General features: G+C 35.5%; 2 protein-coding genes across 3 annotated transcripts; both read left to right on the top strand.

The window, feature by feature from the left end:
* Nucleotides 1-1,287: 1,287 nt before the first annotated feature.
* On the top strand, nt 1,288-3,831 carry LOC100791095 (chorismate mutase 2). Of its 2 annotated transcripts, XM_006578053.3 has the most exons (6): nt 1,288-1,786; nt 2,344-2,430; nt 2,509-2,652; nt 2,850-2,942; nt 3,133-3,198; nt 3,401-3,831. In XM_006578053.3, exons 1-6 carry the CDS (start codon nt 1,520-1,522, stop codon nt 3,629-3,631), a joined length of 888 nt encoding a protein of 295 aa, XP_006578116.1. In that variant the 5' UTR covers nt 1,288-1,519; the 3' UTR covers nt 3,632-3,831. The 2 variants fall into 2 exon arrangements, with proteins under 2 accessions (XP_006578116.1, XP_003522378.1); XM_003522330.4 differs by lacking the exon at nt 3,133-3,198 and having other exon boundaries at nt 1,293-1,786.
* Nucleotides 3,832-6,745: 2,914 nt separating this feature from the next.
* Nucleotides 6,746-12,260, top strand: LOC100815934 (DNA-directed RNA polymerases IV and V subunit 2). Its single transcript, XM_003523622.4, has 7 exons — nt 6,746-7,522; nt 7,612-7,824; nt 8,080-8,963; nt 9,131-9,431; nt 9,969-10,916; nt 11,128-11,399; nt 11,696-12,260. The coding sequence occupies exons 1-7, from the start codon at nt 7,025-7,027 to the stop codon at nt 12,195-12,197; spliced, it is 3,618 nt and encodes a 1,205-aa protein (XP_003523670.1). The 5' UTR covers nt 6,746-7,024; the 3' UTR covers nt 12,198-12,260.
* The last annotated feature ends 1,086 nt before the right edge of the window (nt 12,261-13,346 follow it).

The raw sequence follows: 13,346 nt of genomic DNA, 5'->3' as shown, positions 1-13,346 counted from the left end.
TTATGTTACTCTTATCAGAAAGCAAAGTATAAATAAATATCATACTTAAATAAATATCATAGTAATTAATAAAAACATTCCACTCATTGACAATCTCCGACGACTTTTCCCAGAAAATAAAATAAAAATCAATAGTATATTATTATCCTGTGGCTATTAATGAAACGTTCATATTCACGTGAAAACTGAAAAGGAAAATGGAACGAATGGAGGATAGGAGGGTTTCTTGTTGTGTGGGGACGCAGATGCATTGTTGTGTCTGAAACGAATCTCTTTCCCGCTCTTCTTTCTGTTTCTTCCACTTGGGGTGTTTGGTACGGAAAGATTTTACTTTTCAAAGTAATCTTTAAGATGAAAAATTATGATTCTCTTGATTTGCAATTAATAAAAAAAATTATCAGGAAATTATGATTTCTAATAATTAATTTCAACTTATTTTTTTATTAAAAAAACATTTCTAAGGAGAGAAGAAACAATTCAATTTTTTCAAGTGGGAAATTTTTTTTAATTACTTATTTTAGGAGGTAATTGATAAACGGAAAGTTTTTAAGGAATTTTAAAGTGAAAAATTATGATTTGACATGCAATTAATAAAAAAAATTGTCAAGAAATTATAATTTTCAGGAATCAATTTTAACTCATTTTTTTCCAAAAACATTCCCAAGAAGGAGATTAGAAATCTACCTTTTTAGAGTGGAAGGAAAATTTTAACTATATATTTTACATATATTTTTAATTTTCATGAAACATATTAAAAGTAACCAAACATTTTACTCATTCTGAGGAATAGACTTGATCAGTAATCATATTTTCCGAGATTATGAAATAATTTTTCCTCTACCAAATACCGCCTTATATAAATTTTTAATTTCGAGGAAACATATTAAAATTAATCAAACATATTTTATACATTTCCTAGAATCAACATCTCCAAAAATCATATTTTTTGGATATAAAAAAATTTATCTCTTATCAAACGCCACTTTACAATTTTCTTTTATTTTACCTTTTGGAAAACAATTGAGTTTAATTTAAGTTTTAGAAAAATGTTAATTAGTGTGATTTTTATTTTATTAAGATGCATAAAAGTACATTTTCCTGTAATTTTTTAATGCCCTCCTATATGATTACCAATCAATTATTTTCTCTTTTAATTTCTTAGTCAGCATGACCCAAAGTTTTAATCCCATTCCAATAGTCACAACCAAATCTATTCTTATCCGTGCCTAATAGATAAAGGCATAAAGCAATTTTGGCTTTTTCATTCCATGTTGATGCATACCATTAATACTACAATATCTTTCCTTTTATGAGTGCCAAACTAATAAAGACATAATGTTATTACTTGCAGTTGCAGAACAAATAGTGTCAAACATTTGGGTAGCGTTGACCGATGAATTGACCTTTGCGGTTTCATGCATATAATAAGAAGACATTGTTTTCTTTGGTCTTAATTTTCTATCAATCGTTACTGTATTGTCCTGTTAACTGTGGTGTTGAGTAGTCCTGAAACAATAACATGATGCTTCGATTCCTAGTGCTGTTTCTTACGTTGGCAAGTTGTAGGGAGAGTTACAAAATGGCGAAAGCAGAGTATAACTATACGGTAGATTCAGCGAGAGCGTCTTTGGTTAGACAAGAAGACACCATCATATTTGGTTTGATCGAGAGAGCAAGGTTCCCCTTAAATTCTCCAACCTACAATCAAAGTTACACTTCCATTCCCCAATTTCGTGGCACATTGCTCGATTTTCTCGTTCGCCACACCGAGGCCATTCAAGCTAAGGTACCTTTTACTTTGCCTTCTCAATTTTCCTTATGTATTGTGTTTGCCTTGCCACTTTAATTTACCAAGTGACTGTGAAATCATGTCAATTGGTATTCTTCTTTACTCAGCTTTTAAGTATCATCATCATTATTATTACTACTATAGGCTTGAAATTGGACTAGAATTATCGAAATTTTAAATTGTAGTTGTGGTTTTATGGTAGTATATTCTAGACAAATGAGGCGGTGTGGTCACGATGTGAGAACGGAGATCTCAAAAACCTTGGTGAGACTGATATGGTCACATTGTGGTAGTGATGTGATCAGAGATCTCAAAAACCCTAGTGAAGCTGATATAGCCTCAAATGTGGTCATGATGTAATTATGGAGATCACATTAAGGTTAACTAGGCTGACGTGATCACATTCAGACCAGTTAACCTTAAACTTACAGCTGCAATTGTGGTTGTGGATGGGTTTTAAAACCTTGTAAAATAATTATTTATATAGCTTATTGTTTTTTATATTAAGGCTTACCAATTTTTTTGTTTTGAATTGATGATATGGTTTGTGACAGGCAGGAAGGTACATTAACCCTGAAGAAAATCCTTTCTTCCCAGAAAATTTACCACCTTCGGTTGTGCCACGTTACCCCTTCTCACAGGTAATTCGGCAAAAACTGTTGCATGATTTGCCCATCTACCTAGTTGGTTGGAAGAGTATCTCTTAACGTTGTTTTTAGTTTTTGCATCCTGCAGCCGCTATGATCAACATAAACAATGCCATATGGAAACTGTACTTTGATGAGCTGCTTCCAATGTTTGTTGCTTCTGGTGATGATGGCAACTATGCGCAAACTGCTGCTACCGATCTTTCATTGTTGCAGGTAAGATTTCCTGTGGAAGTTCTTTTATGAGTATGTTAACGAGTGAAGTTATGCAGAACCATATTTTTTAACCAACTTTCATTTTGGTGAATGTGTTTTGGTCCAACTCAATGAAAGAAATTACTACATCAATGGCCTAAACTAGAGTTTGGCCGTGACTTGTGACAGTGTAACTTTATTCCATAAAATATCTGCAGGCCATCTCTAGAAGGATTCATTACGGAAAGTTTGTTGGTGAGGCCAAATTCAGAGAATCTCCTCAAGGCTATGAGCCTTTAATTCGTGCTAAGGTATATATGCAATGTTTTATCTTAACAATAGTAGTGGCTAGCTAGTGAATGGAGAGAGCTTGCTAGTTAGGTATATTTCTTCAACTTTTGGGAACAAGGAGCCAGGCTTGTGGATACTGACCTTAATTTCCTGTGAAAAATTAGACAATTGGTCATTACCAAGGTTTTAAATTGTGATCCTTATTTACAGATCCATCCCAATTTTTTATATAGCAGAAAATTGTGCACAAACGTGGCTCATGCAACCGTAATTGAGGTATCAGAAACCTCTAAAAACTTTAATGTTGTCGTAATTGCATGCAGACCTTTTCAAAAAAAAAAAAAAACCTTGGTCATTACATTATTTCTACGCTATGATCATTTTCAACTTTCAAGCACTATAACTTTTGTTGGTTTTTGACTTTATGCTGTTGTACATGTAAAAGTTGAAACGGTAAATTAATGTTTGGTTTTTGCAGGACAAAGGAGCATTGATGAAATTGTTAACATATGAGAGCGTTGAAGAGATGGTGGTGAAGAGGGTTAAAAAGAAGGCCATGGTGTTTGGGCAGGAAGTGAGCCTTGATCGTGATGTCAAGGGAATAACATACAAGGTTGATCCATCAGTAGTTTCTCTCTTGTACCAGAAATGGTTAATACCCCTCACAAAAAATGTTGAAGTCGAGTACTTACTAAACCGCTTAGACTGAAGCCATTTCAATGCAATCAATCTTAAGAAATGAATATGGTGTCATTGTTTAATTTAAAAGATCAGTTTCTTATGTGGTTGTTTATTGCTGGTTTCTTATGGATGTGAGTTCAGATAATAATATTATATAACTTTTTAGAAAGCTTTACATATGGTTGGATAAAACGGTTCCCATAATATTATGCAAAAAAGTATTGAGAATTTGACTCTTGCAAACCATTTCTTTTTTGATAGCTGTCTTGCAAACCATTTCTTTTTTGATAGCTGTCCATGATTACGAAACATGGTGAATCATGAATTTACAAATTTGAATGCGCTATTATAAATTAGTCTTTCAAAGATGATTATTTCACATTTTTCACGATAGTTTTTAATCATCTTTGAATCTTGGTTTCTACATCGGTTGTTTTAGAAATCGCTGTAAAATTTTTATTTTTTGTTTTAACATATTAAAAAAAGAATAAATTCTAAGACGATTTTCTAGAAATCGATGTACATTAAATTTTTATTTTTTTAATGTTTATGGAGAGAGAGAGCCCACAAAGGTAGGGAGGGAAGAGAAACACAATCAAGCCTTTTGAGTTTTGAGTGGAAGTAATGACTTTGGGAAAAAAAATTATTTTGGTGAATACCAATATAAAAATGTCACACAAATGATCACTTTTGTAACATAAAGAACCAACAATTGTACTAACGAGAAAATAAATTTTTTTCTACTGAATTCAACTATCATTAAAACATAGATGATACACTATTAATATAAAAGACAATACAAAAGTAGAGTTTTACAATTTGAGACTAAGCAAATATTCTTTTGTCATGAGAAACTACAAAATATTTAATGTTAAATACTAGATAGGTAAATGATGAAACATAGGATCATCCACTTCAAAAGAGCTCAAAGTGGGGATCAGCAAAACCTCAAAGTAGCTTCAAGCTCCTTTTCATCAGCACAATTGTATCCCAATGAATAAGCTCGTGTTGTTAAAATGAAAAAGATGAGTAAAAAAAAAAAAGATGCATGTGCAAGTTGATTCCCCCAAAAGAAAGGAAACAAAAGCCAAAGAGATAAGTTTATCAAAACGGCCAGATCCCATAAATGGCTCTACCTCATCAGTCACACCACCTTGTTGTTGCTCCTAAAATTTCAAAAGAATAAGAAACCATTAGGAAGATAAGTTATATAAAAGGAGTCATTAACTTAATTTTGATAAATAAGTTTAACTTTAAGATTATAAGTTTATAATAGATATTGGCCCTTTAATAAAATTGTACATACATGTATATGTATTACAGTAAACAATATAAAAAAATTATGTTAAAGGACTTTCATTCTTAATAGTATCAAGCTCTATTTTCGAAGGCGACAATAATTTATCAAAATAGTGCCTCGATATTGTATAGACCAAAAGCTCGTTTGTGGGATCCATAACTACTTCTCTACATGTATTGTCACAAACTAGAAAATAAATGCAAATTATAGGCTCTGGCCCAGATCAAATGATTTAAAATTTAATGTTGAAAAAATGTTAAAAAATTAAAGTACAAAGGATCATTGTCATAGATAGTGTTCTCACCATGAACTTATCCAATCTTCTCACAAATAAATACATCTCCAATATGATAGTAAGAGCATGTTTCCCCAAAACAAGCATTAACAGAAACATAGAATTGACATTTTCCTGACTATATTGCTGGTGGAAGACATGAATTCTTCTGTATCTCACTCACACCCAACTGATGTAACATTGTTGAATTTCCTTCATGAATATTTAACTTTAAGAAAAATCAAAAGCAATGCACTTTAAATTTGAGCTAGAGAAACTTTTTGAACCCATATCTTTTTCACATATATTGATAATACCAAAGGTCTTGTAGAATCATAAATGCAAACAAGCTCAGTGTTTGGATCAATAGCCTGCCAAAACAAAAATAAAACATAAAAGAGTATATAATAATTATACAAGGATATGTGGGTGTTAAAGGGATCAACAACTCAATAATAAACTGATGTTGTCACGTGGATTACAATTAAATTAATATCTTACTTGAATTTCTAGATTTTGAACAACACATTATATTGAGAGTGTGAAAATAAGGTTCATTGAAAAGCCTAATTGTTCCTTTGAGCTACTTTGGCTTCCTATTTATTTCCATTTTTTAGGAGGATTTCCTCTCTTGTCCCATATGTACATTTTGTCAGACTTACACCACTCACACACATTTAAGTTAGGGATTTGAGATTCTATTCTTATTTTGACTCACAATTCCCAACTTAACTCCAACTCCATAGTCTTGTTAGGGTCCCAAATGACAATGACAAGACCTATTCAATGGGGTGGCTCCAACTTGATGACTTATCTAACTTATGTTGTGAACTTAAACAATTCATCTATCATAAAAATGGTTAACAGCGGGGTAAGATTTACTTCCATAATGCCATTGATGGTGGAACCACATATTGGCCCAAATACTCCACTATAATTGTCTCATCTTTCCTATATTTTATGGTTAGTCACTCACTACACACCCTTTCACATCTATGTATTTAGAAAAGTATCTCTCTTGCTAATGAAATTCTATGTACATATTAGTTATAGAACAAAGATTAGATGCAATTATGTAAGTGCTTTAGGTATATTGATCTTTAATTAGAATTGGAGTTTTACTTCCATAATTTACATAATAAAATTTTACATTAAAGAGCACCATAAGTCACTGAAGTAAAATTCTATGTTGATAAGTGAGCAATATCAGAAGTATTTAAGGATATGCATAGTTGCATATAAGTTTTGTCCTTAGTTATACATTGGAGCTTCACCATACCTCTTAATCGTCTTTTGCCTCTTAACTTTATTGGCCACTTCGGAATTGAAATATGACACATGTATGTGGCTGCTAATTTAGCTGACCTACTTTGTGTATAACATGTTATTAGGATATCCATTTAAGTTTGTTAATTGGAGTCTGAGTCATAACCACTCTTATTTGCGGATGTATGAGACTAATGACTTATAGAGTTTTGTGGACCAATTGGAGAGTCCCAGCAGCCAGAGAAAAGTTAAAGTTTTTCATGTTTAAAATGGGTACGAGTCCAATTGTCCTGGCCCGAGGACACATGCGTCTTTCCGTTTTCCTTTCAGCGAACGAGAAACGGAGAAAGTATTGACTTCACTTGGGACAAGTGAGAAGTCAAGAGTTGGTGCTTTACCACATATACCCCTCCCTATCACCCCAGATTGCCACAAGCGTTTCATAACTTTCATTTCCAGGAAATCGAAACTGCTCGCGTTGTTCACAGTCACTCACACTCACTCACATTGGTGCAGAGAGAGAGAGACCTAAACTAAAACCCTAAATTCCATTGCTGCAGCAAAGGCATTGATCGTTCGGCATGGGTCACGTAGGTTCCAGCAAGGACGGCACCAAGGTGGGGCTGTCCGCTGCTGCGATGGACATCGACGACGACGACGACGACGACGACGACGACCTCGGCGACGTCGACCTAGACCCTACGAACTCCGAAATCCTTGAAGAACTCGGCGAAGACATGGTGAAATACTGGTGCAAGAAAGCGTCGATGCTGTTCTTCGACGAGTACGGTCTGATCAGCCACCAGATCAACTCCTTTAACCACTTCGTCGCCATCGGCCTCCAAAACACCTTCGACTCCTTCGGAGACCTAGTCGTAACTCCCGGTTTTGACCCCTCCAAGAAGGGAGAAAACGAACACTTCCGTTACGCCTCCGTTAAGTTCGGCAAGGTGAAGCTCGACAAGCCCATGTTCTGGGGCGGTGAAGGGAATGCGCAGGAGTTCAAGATGCTTCCGAGACACGCGAGAATCCAGAGGATGACCTACGCTTCCAAAGTCAAAATCCAAGTTAAAGTTCAGGTTGGGCAAAATGGAGTGATGCCGTGTAATGTAGGTTTGTTGCTTTGTTGGAGCAATTTAATTTGTGATGTTGTGTGTGGATTTTGTAGGTGTATGTTCCGAAGAAGGTTCGGAGTGATAAGTTCAAGACTGGGAAAGAGGAGTTCCTTGATAGAGAGATTATGAAGGAAGACGAGAGGGAAATCATCATTGGGAGATTGCCAGTCATGGTCAAGTCTGATTTGTGCTGGATGAAAGACGCGGAAAAAGATGATGATGAATTTGACCATGGAGGTTATTTTATCGTTAAGGGTGCAGAGAAGGTTCGTCTCTTCAGCTTGTTGTATTTCAATTTGTAGTATTCTTGGGTTTTGATTTTTGTAGGTCTTCAGAAAATAGTATATATACTGATACTGTTAAGTCTGTAAAGGTTTTTCAGTGTTAATCCGTCAGAAATAACCATGTATGATAAATTTGTTGAGTTTTACAATAACTACTTTTAAGGTTATATTTAACATAGTTTCTGATTTATTGTGTGCTAATGATATGAATTTGTTTTGTGCGAAAAATTGTTGCAGACTTTTATTGCACAGGAGCAACTGTATTTAAAGAGGCTATGGGTTATGAACAGTCCAGGGTGGATGATTGCCTACAAGTCACAGATGAAGAGAAACAGGATGGTTATTAAACTGGTAGGCAATTCCAGGAGTGAAGAAGTGGAGAATGGGGACATGTGTCTTACTGTATATTTTTTGTCTGTTGAGGTTCCTGTGTGGGTACTGTTTTTTGCTCTCGGTGTCTCATCTGACAAAGAGATTGTAGATCTCATTGGTTGTGGCAATGATGATGTCAGAATTCAGAATATCCTCTTTGCATCTGTTCGTGATGCTGATGAGAAATGTGGAGCATTTCGAAGAGTTAGGAATGCTGTTCAATATTTAGAAAAATGTGTAAAAAGTGTTCAATTTCCACCTTCGGAATCTATGCAGGAGTGCCTTGAAATGTATGTCTTTCCTGGAATTAGTGGTTTAAATAGAAAGGCGCGCTTCCTTGCATATATGGTGAAAGGTCTCTTGCTGGCTTATACTGGCCGCAGAAAATGCGACAACAGGGATGATTTTCGAAATAAGAGGCTTGAATTGGCCAGTGAGCTTCTTGACCGTGAGTTGAAAGTGCATGTTGCACATGCTCGGAAGCGAATGGCAAAGGCTTTGCAGAGAGACCTTTATGGAGATAGGGACGTACGCCCAATTGAACATTATCTTGACGCGTCCATAATTACAAATGGCTTGCAAAGGGCATTTTCAACAGGAGCGTGGTCACATCCGTATAAGAGGATGGAAAGGATCTCAGGTGTGGTTGCAAATGTTGGGCGCACTAATCCCTTGCAAACCATGGCTGAGTTAAGAAGAGCAAGGCAGCAGGTCCAGTACACAGGAAAAGTTGGGGATGCTAGATATCCGTGAGTCACTATAAGCTTTGTCTATTTTAGTTCTTTTCTTTATTATTGTTGTTTTCTTTCTGCAGTTGTGCAGTGCAAAGTGTGTTAGACAACTAAAATATTCTTTACAGCTATTTTTTCCTTTACTTTTTGCTTTCATTTATTATAACAGAAGTTTGTGGTTGCAGGCATCCTTCTCACTGGGGCAAGGTTTGTTTCCTCACTACCCCAGATGGTGAAAATTGTGGACTAGTAAAAAATTTGTCTGTCACAGGATTAGTAAGTACTGATGTAACTGACGTAACTGAATCTATACTGCTAAAATTGGTGGATTGTGGAATGCAAGAACTTGTTGATGATACTTCCACTCATCTTGGCAGCATGGACAAAGTCCTCCTAAATGGTGATTGGGTTGGAGTGTGTCCCGATTCCAGTTCGTTTGTGGCAGAGCTACGAAGTAGAAGACGCAGAAATGAGCTGCCTCATCAGGTTTACTTTTAATATCCCATTTTAAGTGGTTTTGTAGGCTCTACTAGTCATTTTTTTAATATTTTAAAACATTCTTTTAGTTTGACCCATGTAGTGGATCTCACCTTGTGAGAAATGGCTTTTGTTATTGTTGTATGTTTTTAATTTGAGCATTAAACTGTAAAATCTAGTTAGTAGCATTTGGAAACTTAAGTCAATATTAGCTAATAATTTTATTGCTTAGTTTATGTCTTTGTGAGGGCTGTGATTGCCAATGACTGACATTGTATATGGTTTACCTGCTCCACATGATTGGATTAACTGTTTGGACTTCCTTTTTTTCATTTTTTTTTCTGTGAATGATGCTATTGTTTCCTGGCACCCTGCCTCTGAATCAATTTGTCGTTTTTGTGTCCCTTTGCAGGGCAGATGATATATGAATTATGAACAAATTTTATAGTTACTGTTTAAGTTTGGAAACTTAAGACTAATTCAGCTAATAAATTTATAGCTTAATTTATGTCTGTGAGGACTGGTGATAGCTAATTTCCATTGCAGGTGGAAATCAAGAGAGACCAATCTCAGCATGAAGTGCGCATATACTCTGATGCAGGAAGGATTCTACGTCCTCTTTTGGTTGTTGGTAATCTACTGAAGATTAAAGGATTTAAATCAGACCGTTACTCTTTCCAGTCTCTATTGGACAAAGGTGTTATTGAGCTGATTGGACCTGAAGAAGAGGAAGACTGTTGTACTGCCTGGGGTGTTGAGTATTTATTTGGAAAAGAAGGAAAACGATCTGTAAAGTACACTCACTGTGAACTTGATATGTCATTCTTATTGGGTTTAAGCTGTTCACTTGTACCATTTGCTAATCATGACCATGCAAGGAGGGTGCTCTACCAGTCTCAGAAGCACTCCTCACAGGCAATTGGCTTTTCTACAACAAACCCGAACATTAGAGTTGATACTTTGTCTCACCAGTTACACTATCCCCAAAAGCCCCTTTTTCGAACAATGACTTCAGATTGTCTTGGAAAACCAGACCATTCACTGGGTCAAAGTAAAATACCTCCAAAGGCAGAATTCTATAATGGGCAGAATGCAATTGTGGCTGTCAATGTACATCTGGGATACAATCAAGAGGATTCCCTGGTGATGAACCGTGCTTCACTGCAGCGTGGTATGTTCAGGTCTGAGCACATAAGGAGTTACAAATCTGAAATTGACAATAAGGAATCTTCAGATAAGAAGCGAAAACCTGAAGACATTGTAAATTTTGCAAAGCTACAAAGTAAAATTGGCCGAGTTGATAGCCTTGATGATGATGGCTTTCCATATGTTGGCGCTAATCTCCAAAGCGGTGATATTATTATTGGGAAGTGTGCTGAATCCGGTGCAGACAATAGTGTAAAGTTAAAGCACACTGAAAGGGGTTATGTGCAAAAGGTTGTGCTGTCTTCAAATGACGAGGGTAAAAATTTTGCTGTGGTTTCATTAAGACAGGTAACTGGTGAATCCCAAAACTACTTTAATGAAGATGCTTGTGCATGAACTTTTAGGAATTACTGCAACGTACATAACTTACTGTATGCATGTAGATGGGCATTAAAACGTACTAATTTGTGCATCATCCGAACATGGATGTTTTGTTACACAACTGAAAGCTACCGTAAATTTGATCACCGGATAAATCTGTTATTTAATAATGTTGCAGGTTCGTAGTCCAGTTCTTGGAGACAAGTTCTCCAGTATGCATGGTCAAAAGGGAGTTTTGGGATTTCTGGAGTCTCAGGAAAATTTTCCTTTCACAAGACAAGGCATTGTTCCTGATATTGTCATAAATCCGCATGCATTTCCCTCACGACAAACTCCTGGGCAACTCCTAGAGGCTGCTTTAGGAAAGGGGATTGCTTGTGGTGGTATACTGAAACAAGCTACGCCTTTCTCCACTCCTTCTGTTGATGCCATTACTGAACAGCTTCACAGGTACAGTTTGATCACACCATTCAGTTTACTTAAAATGCAGTTTGGATTACCGTGTTTTGTATTATGTGAACCATTCTTTAGAAGAGGAACTTGCATTTCAGCTTCTGCCCTTGCTTGCTGTATGACTGATGTTTTTTATTTGCCTATGTCTTCAAAGTTGTAGATGGTTTCTTGTCTTTTCTCTAGTCTCGCTTTAAAATTAAGAATTATTTTGCCTAATTTCACTTTTAAGTTGTCATGTAACTTGTTCTTGTTTTACTGAGCCCTCACCCACGTTCCTTTTGAGAATATGACAGAGCTGGGTTTTCAAGATGGGGAAATGAGAGGGTATACAATGGAAGGACTGGTGAGATGGTTCGATCACTCATTTTTATGGGACCAACATTTTACCAACGTCTGCACCATATGTCTGAAGACAAAGTGAAATTCCGGAACACTGGTCCAGTTCACCCGTTGACCCGACAGCCTGTAGCTGACAGAAAACGATTTGGAGGTATCAAGTTCGGTGAGATGGAGCGTGATTGCCTAATAGCTCATGGTGCATCAGCCAACCTGTATGAACGCCTGTTTACACTCAGTGACTCCTCTCAGATTCACATCTGCAGCAAATGCAAAAAAGTTGCAAATGTGATCTTGCGGCCAGTGTCTGGTGGACGGAAAATACGAGGACCTTATTGCCGTCACTGTGAATCTGCGGATGACATTGTGGTGGCCCATGTCCCGTATGGGGCAAAGTTATTATGCCAGGAGCTCTTTAGCATGGGCATAAATCTTAAATTTGAAACCCAACTTTGTTAGACAACACTATTAGTGTCTCTTTTGTACATTTCCTTTAACTTAATGAATTCAGTGTAGATATCACTCTCGTTCGTGGATGTTTCTTTGAATGCCAGCGAGTTAGGAGTACTGCATGATATCCTGAGCTTAACTTGAATGTCATTGCATCTCTTTTATCTTGTTATTGATGCATGTTTCTCTGTTATTTGCGGGCAATATAGTGTATCCTTGTGAAAAATTGAAGACGACATTTAAAAATGATTATTAAAATCAAAACACCCCGTGGTATAGTTCTTAAAAAGTTTGCGTCTTAATGATTAATTTAACCATAAATAGCAAGTTAGGCCTTTTAACTTGGGAGTTACATTGGAGATTTGTTAACTCATTGACAAGTGTACTCAATTTGTCAAGTAGTAAAGTATTGTCCCCATGTGTCTAAAGTGAAGTAGAAGATAAGATAAATATTTAAAGTAAAAGATGATGAAGATAAAAAAGTAGAAGATAAAATAGATAAAAAAATTTAATGTAAAAAATAAAAGATGAATTTAAAATATAAATATGTTGGGATTTAGTATGTTAAAACTATTTTGATGCAATGTTAATGTTATCTCAGTTTCCATTTTATAGTTCTTATCAAATAATAATTTTGCAATGCATTATTCTCTAAACATTGTATCTCATTGTCGTGAGACTTTATACTTTAAGGACTAATGTGGATAGAAGAAGTGAATGGATGGATAAAGAAATAGAAGAGAATAATGAACATAGAAAGAGGATTTTTCCTGATAGAGAACTCTGAATTTTGGTAATGTCTTTTCTTTCTGATAAAAATTACAATGATATTAATTTCTTTATTATTTCATTAAAAACAATGTTAAAGTGAAGAAATTTTAATTATTTTTAATTAAAATTGACTATCAATTAAATTTAAATTTCGGAGTTATCAAGGTTTTTGCATGTGCAAATGTCCCTTCACCTTTTACTCTTCATCACATTATGTTAATTGGCAAATGTGTCACCAGATATTAGAGAAAATAAACGGTTTTTAAAATCATGTTTCTTTCCGTGAAGAAAAACACAATCACACTCGTGTGGTGATTGGTCTTATTTATTAAGTTTATTTTTCTCTCTCGAAGAGGACAAACATAATATAAAAATAACCTTTTAAAA

This window comes from Glycine max, chromosome 4 (genome assembly GCF_000004515.6).
Source record: "Glycine max cultivar Williams 82 chromosome 4, Glycine_max_v4.0, whole genome shotgun sequence".
Taxonomy (NCBI): domain Eukaryota; kingdom Viridiplantae; phylum Streptophyta; class Magnoliopsida; order Fabales; family Fabaceae; genus Glycine; species Glycine max.
This window is presented reverse-complemented; position numbering and strand designations above follow the sequence as displayed.